General features: G+C 37.5%; 1 protein-coding gene across 1 annotated transcript; it reads left to right on the top strand.

The window, feature by feature from the left end:
* On the top strand, positions 1-5,778 carry cox7a1 (cytochrome c oxidase subunit 7A1). The gene is made up of 4 exons (XM_068703668.1): positions 1-110; positions 3,700-3,786; positions 4,423-4,507; positions 5,583-5,778. The coding sequence occupies exons 1-4, from the start codon at positions 96-98 to the stop codon at positions 5,639-5,641; spliced, it is 246 nt and encodes an 81-aa protein (XP_068559769.1). The 5' UTR covers positions 1-95; the 3' UTR covers positions 5,642-5,778.
* Positions 5,779-7,171: the final 1,393 nt, after the last annotated feature.

The following is a 7,171-nucleotide window of genomic DNA, read 5'->3' as shown; positions in this document are numbered from 1 at the left end:
GTGTGTGTGTGTGTGTGTGTGTGTGTGTGTGTGTGTGCACATGTCCTTGTCAGGGTGAAGCGAGGCGACGCAGCTCGACACACACAGCCACAGACATGAATCAGCTTCTGGTAAATATGACTTTTTCCTCAACCTTCCTTCTTTCTCTGTCTTTCCTCTCTTTGTGTTTGTGTCTCTGAAGCTTCTGGAACCCTTTGAGGTTAAAGGCAGAAGAGAAATAAACGTTGTGTCTAACAGAGATTTAAAGTGACCGGGCCTGACCTTTGAACGCTGGAGGACACAACACTTTCTCACAAGTTATGTGTTATTGTTGTGTGTCTGAGTTAAACGTACAATCTATATATAAACACACGGAGCAGCAGGACGGCCTCACATGACCTGCTGACAGCTGTTCTCACCATTATCTCCCATCAGACCATCAGACCATCAGACCAGTGTCCTGCTGTTACTGGGACACACACACAATAGTGTTGCTATCGGACATGTTTAAGCTCTCAGCAGGGTTCTGTCTATATATAGATATATATTATGTATCTATATATATTATATATATATAGATACATAATATATATAGATATATATTATGTATCTATATATATTATATATATAGATACCTATATATATAATATATATAGATACATATTATGTATCTATATATATTATATATATATAGATACATATCTATATATATATAATATATATATATAATATATATATATTATATATATATATATATATATAGCAGTTTTGTGCAGTATGGGTGCTTTATTTGTTTATAATTTAGTACTTGTAGCTGAAAATACTACCGTACTTAAGTAGTGGAGTATTTGTACATTGTTATAGTACTTCTCCCTCCACTGTTGATAGTCTGTCTTTCTAAGAGATAAAACAATCCTACTTGTTCTGGAGCTTTCGACTGTGATCACATGGTCTTCATCAGCAGGTTTGCTAAAGGGACTGTAGACGTCCTGTGAAGAAATTAACAATTCAAATGAATTTAAAACTGAAACAGAAATATATATATAATACGAAAAAAGTATATAATAAATATAGAAATATAATAGAAAAAATCAAGTGTCTTTCCTGGAGCTGAAACATTTTGTCCTAAAATAAGTTTTTACTGGACAGTTATGAAATACTCACTAATGTATTTTTATCTTTCTTGTGTTGTATTTTTACTATATAATAACAAAGTGTGGTAGAAGTTCGTCCTCTTAGTTCAGTCAGAAAATGTAGTTCTTAAAGGAAACAACACTGTAGATCATCAGGATTCAGACTTCTTTGAACGCACCATTCAGCAGAGCTAACGGTGCGTTCAGGTGAAAACAAATAGTTGGAGAAACAAGTGAAGTGTGTTGTTTGTGTGTAACCGTCTACATGTGATGATCAACATGTTCAAGCTGCTCTTTGGCCTCACTTATTTACATTAAGGAGACAGCTCATTGGTCGATTAGACACCACATGACTGTCAACACACGGAACAACTCCACACACACACACACACACACACACACACACACACACACACACACACACACACACACACACACACACACACTTTAGCCTGGAGCTACCCGACGTGACCTTAGTAGACGGTTAAAAAGTCATGCAGCGTTCTTAAAGAGACAGACTTCTGATGCAAGTTAAAACTGTGTCCCTTCAAAATAAAAGATCTGTGTTAAAGAGACAGACTTCTGATGCAAGTTAAAACTGTTTCACTTCAGAATAAAAGAACACATGAACACATCATGATAATGTTATAATTCACCTTCAGCCAGTCCTCATGTTCACTGAGCAGAGCCTGAAGGCATCATGGTGTAACTGAAGTGAACCTCCGTTGGTTAGCCGTTAGCGGTGCTGCTAACGCTACTAGCTCTCCTCCTGTTGGTTTAAACACTGATTGGGAGTTTTCTGTTTTAGTTGATCAACCATGTGTTTTGAACTATTTCACACTTTGACCGTAATGTAAGTGAGAATAAAGTTTAGTTGTTGTTTTATTTTGAAGCAGTCAGTTCACACCTCAGCGTTCTTTCACACTTTATGTATTTAGAGATGTATTTAGAGAAAGCCAGAGCAGATGAAGCGACTGAACATGTCCATGGAGTCCGTCCGTCTCCTCTTCTCACATGATGAAGACTCACTTTCACATCACAGCTCTGAAAGTAATAGAGTGGACCTGAAACCAGAGTCACTTCCTGTTTCTCCTGAATAACTGTGAATAAACGCACCTGTTCAGACACATGAAGGCTCCACTTCCACTTCTTTACATCTTTCTCCTGAAACAAAAGAAACAAATATTTACCTCCAATCTTTAGAACATGGAGGCAGAAATGTGAAGAAGTGGAACTATAACTAAAAGCACCGAGCGACGTCCTGCATAAAGTAAAAACATGAAGACGTGGACGTGTTCAGGTACAAATACACTCGTGGAAGAAGTACTCAAATCTTTGTACTTCAAAGTAGTAAAACTACGACGTAAAAATACTCTTCTACGAGTAAAAGTCCTGCATTTAAAAACAGCTTCTTTAAGTAACATGATGCTTTATTACATGATTTATTATATGAAATGATTTATTATATGAAATGATTTATTATATGAAATGATTTATTATATGAAATGATTAATTATCACTCAAACAACAGCATGAAGAGATTAAATATAAATATTGTAATAAAGCGGCACATTGTTCTGCTTTGAGCTGTGAAATGTTTCATGATCAGAATATTAATAAAACACTTTAAAGCTCGTTTCCTCTTTCTGACACTTTGCTGGATGAGTTTCACAATAAGAGTCAATAAAAGCAAAACTTTTAATGTAAACAATCTGCAGAAAGTTTTATTCGAAACAACTGGAATTCATTACAGAATGAAACTGACGATAAAAATAGAATGAAGCACCAACAAAGACTTTTAAGTTTAAAACGGTTTAAACTTGAAGTCATGCTGCACTAAACTTTAAATCTGGTTTAAAAGAAGAAAGATTAAATCTACAACTCTTTAGTTTAGTTCTTACTCTGAACCTAACCTAACTTAATAATCAACTTTAAACATACACTTGAGTTTAACTTTTAAAATAACTGCTTTTTATTTTAGATGGAAAATCCAAGTTAAAACCAAAATTAAATCATTTAAAATCTGGATTTAAGTTTATATTTTAATTCTATGTTTCTATTTTTTTGGTTTTGTTTCTTATGTTTCTATTTTTGTTGTTGTTATTCTTTTTGTTCATCAAACTCTCACAAGAATGTCCTTTGGGATTAATAAAGGTCTATTTTATCAGCTTTTGTTAATATATTAATATATTGATATATTAGTATATTAATATATTGATCGTTGGAGAGACTCGTAGTGAAGGAGAAACACAGAACACCTTTATGATCAGAATAAAACATGGATTTAATAAATAAAATAAAATAAAGTTGTGTTCTCTCTGAACTAAAGAACTAAACTTCAGTTTGAACAGAAGTTTCAGGAGAAACGTTGCAGCAACATGTTCGATAACAGAAACATGGAAAAATCCAAAAATCCAAAAGCTCAGTTTTCATTGTAAAACGACCAGTAAAGTGAGACGTTAATGGATTCCTGTGACTGGAAGGTCAGTCAGAAGGAAGACGGACTTGGAAACACTGAGACTCTGAACGCTCTCCAGAGGATTTATCATGGTATCAAACTGAGCTTCACATTTCTTTGTGTTTCCAGAAAGTTCCAGTTCTGGCCAGCCGGGCCTTCAGCAGCTCCGCCAGACTGCTGAGGAACAAAGTCCCCGAAGCCCAGAAGATCTTCCAGGTAACACAACGGTTAAATCATTAGGGTTAATCTTCTGAGGACCAAGAATATCCACAGAGGATTGTTCTAGGTCACAGAGACAGTCTGACCAAAACCTCTGCAGCAATGCAAAGAACATCCAGGAGACCACCTCCGGTTCTTTAAGGTTCTCCAGTTCTTCATGTGTTAAAGCTGCATTCTCTCTAGTGTCCACCAGGGGGCGACTCCTCTGGTTGTATCGAAGTCTAGTCTAAAATGACTCTACTTCTCTCTTGATTTATTCCCTCAGTAAACATTGTAAACATGAGTTTATGGTCTCAATCTCTAGTTTACAGTCTTCTTCAATACATCATGATGTTCATTTAGTACATTATGCTCCATTTAGAGTCAAACAGACCATAAAGAGGGGATGATTTAGGGGCGGGGCTACACGCTGATTTGACAGGTCTCTACGTCACTCCTCCTCAGTCCAGATATGGTCACTTCCTGTTCACTGGTTGATAAAAAAACAAGATGGCGACGGCTAAAATATAAAACCTTTCACATCACGTCTGTTTCGTGTCCTCGTAGAGACGCGTCTCCTCCAGCTCGTCAGGTGATCAATACTGTGTTGATGACGTCATGTTTTCATGTCTTCACCATGTTTGTCTCTCACAGGAGGACAACGGGCTGCCGGTCCACATCAAGGGGGGAACTGCTGACGTCGTGCTCTACCGGGCGACCATGACGCTAACGTTAGGAGGTAACGTGTGCAGAAGAACCGGACTCTCTGCTTTGGTTTAAAGGTTCAAATATATGTGATGAAGTTCTGAAGTTTAACTCAACCATATATATATATACATATATATATACGTGTATATGTATATATATATATGTATATATATATATATATATGTATATATGTATATATATATACATATATATACGTGTGTATATATATATATATATATACGTGTATATATGTATATATATATATATACGTGTATATATATATATATATATATGTATATATATATATATATATATATATATACATATGTATATATATACATATATATACATATGTATATATATATATATATATATATATCACAAAGCTCTCAGTTCTGCTTTCAAACAGCTTCTCTGACATAAACAGGGTTCACTGTGATGAATAACGTCATTTAATACGCTCATATTCTGTTCTTTAGGGACCGCAGACGATCAAACTCATTAATATAATATAATATATTGAAATATAATATATTGAAATATATTGAAATATAATATATTTATATATATTAAATTTAAATATAATATATTTAATTATAATATATTATAATAAAAGGCGTTCAGCTCTCTTCTTCATCACGGTTACAGTAGAAACAAGGAACTGAAAGGCTCTTCTCTTCTCTATTTTGTGCTTCCTCGTCTCCTCGTCTCAAATCCTAAAAAGGAGACTTCCTGAAAGAAGCTAGGAGCGAGGATGCACAGGTGTTTCCTTAGCGGAAGTCTTTTGACGACGGACAGGTGATGCGACCACACGTCTTATTTAAATAAAGTTGATTCAAAATGACGCTTTCAAAAGAACGGAACACTTCCTCACCTCTTCACCTCCTCACCTCCTCTACTCTTCATCTCAGGTGAGAGGCACTAAGATGCAAGGAGAGGAGGCGAGGAAAGGAATCGAGGATGTAGTAAATGGAGAACTGAGAAGAGCCCTGTGTATTAATGAATGCACTAATCATCAATGAACCTCTGACACTATCAGCGTGTTTTGGGGACATTTGGGGACATTTGGGGTTCTTGTGTTCTGGTGACGTCTGTCTTCTCCACAGGAACCTGCTACTCTCTGTACTGGCTGCTCTTCGCCGCGATGCCTCACAGGAAAGCGTAGCCCCCCCCCCGGGCTCGGTATATCTCATGGAGAACAACGCTTGGCTCCGTCTAACACCAGTGTCTGTTGTGTACGGTTCTATTTCATCACTTTTATCGTGGCAGCGATGAGTTCTTAATAAAGTGTTCCTAAACGTCTTCAGAGTGTGTGTTGGTGTGTGTGTGGTTTGAATCAGGAATGGAGACATTACAGCGGGAACATAAATTAAATAAGTTGACGCTTTAAGTAGAACATCACCAAGAGACAAACAACATCAGTCCAACATCTGCTGCCGTCAAAACACACATACGCAATGTTATGTTGCTATGCAACGCAGTAACTGTTGACGTCCTCAGAGAGGGAGAAGCTCTTGACGAGGTCATTCAGCCAGAACCAGCATCAGGTCACTGTGGGGATGTTGGATTTAGGAGATATCAGAACCAAGCGTGGGTTCTTGAACTGATCCTTCATCTCCCTCCAAGACCCAGAAGTGGGCCGGTTTTCCTTAAGACCCGCTGGTCTTCATCCAGACACAAAGTGGAACATTTACAACATCTTGACTTTCCCCCCATGAAGAGCGGGAATCGAGGAAAGAACACAGAAGAAGAAGAAGACAAAGAGCAGGAAGCTGGCTGTGACAGCAGCTGACACATCTGGCTCCAGGCGGCGTGTTCTCCAGCCGTTACACCGCTGGCTGCCAGAGGAGGCAGATGTGAAGCAGCGGCTCCACCGAGTGGCCCAAACAGGAAGTGCAGCAATACTCCGGTGCATCTGTTTACATACCCAAATATACCGAATGAGATGCAATGAAGAACAATCTTAATGTTTCAGCATACAACGGTATTTCAGACTAAAGTGTTAAATACAAATCAGCTCCATAAAGAAAAGGTTTTCACCTTAGATGTGTTTCTGTCATTTGTTCTGAGGCCTTCATGGGCAGTGTGAGGAAGGCAGCATGTAGGACTGACCTGCCATTTATATATATTATTATTATTATTATTAAACAGTAACAATGTCTCGTTAGTGTCACTTCTCATAGTTTGCTGTGTCATTGTCTGGTGCAGTGAATGTTTGAAACATCTCAGCAACTACTGGATGACAGACGTTCCTGGTCCCCAGAGGATGAATCCTACTGTCCAGGAGGTGAAGTCCACCGGTTCTCAGGAGGAGGTGAAGTCCTCCTCCTGAGAGGTGAAGTCCACCAGTTCTGTCTGGAGACGGAAAACGTTTAAAATCAGCTTTGTTGTCGTTCAATAATCTGAAGTGAAACATTGACAGGATGCTGCACACTGGAGAGGAAACAGCTGGTGGTTCCTTCTGTCCTCAGGCCTGTGACACGTCGCCTGTACTTAACATTCAGAGCATTCATATATATTAACACTAGTATTTATGTAAAGACACAGATACTAGTGTTAATATATGATATATTAACACTAGTATCTGTCTTTACACAGATACTAGTATTAATGATATTAATAGTAGTATCTGTGTAAAGACACAGATACTAGTGTTAATATATCATATATTAACACTAGTATCTGTCTTTACACA

This window comes from Cebidichthys violaceus, unplaced genomic scaffold (assembly GCF_023349555.1).
Source record: "Cebidichthys violaceus isolate CVI_PGR_0920_01 unplaced genomic scaffold, fCebVio1.0.p SCAF_1, whole genome shotgun sequence".
NCBI classification, from domain to species: domain Eukaryota; kingdom Metazoa; phylum Chordata; class Actinopteri; order Perciformes; family Stichaeidae; genus Cebidichthys; species Cebidichthys violaceus.
This window is presented reverse-complemented; position numbering and strand designations above follow the sequence as displayed.

Bases quoted from the DNA above. Each gene is read 5' to 3' on its own strand.
- cox7a1 (XM_068703668.1), top strand. The intron at 3,787-4,422 runs GTAACACAACGG...TGTCTCTCACAG, and splicing joins AAGCCCAGAAGATCTTCCAG to GAGGACAACGGGCTGCCGGT. The intron at 4,508-5,582 runs GTAACGTGTGCA...TCTTCTCCACAG, and splicing joins CATGACGCTAACGTTAGGAG to GAACCTGCTACTCTCTGTAC.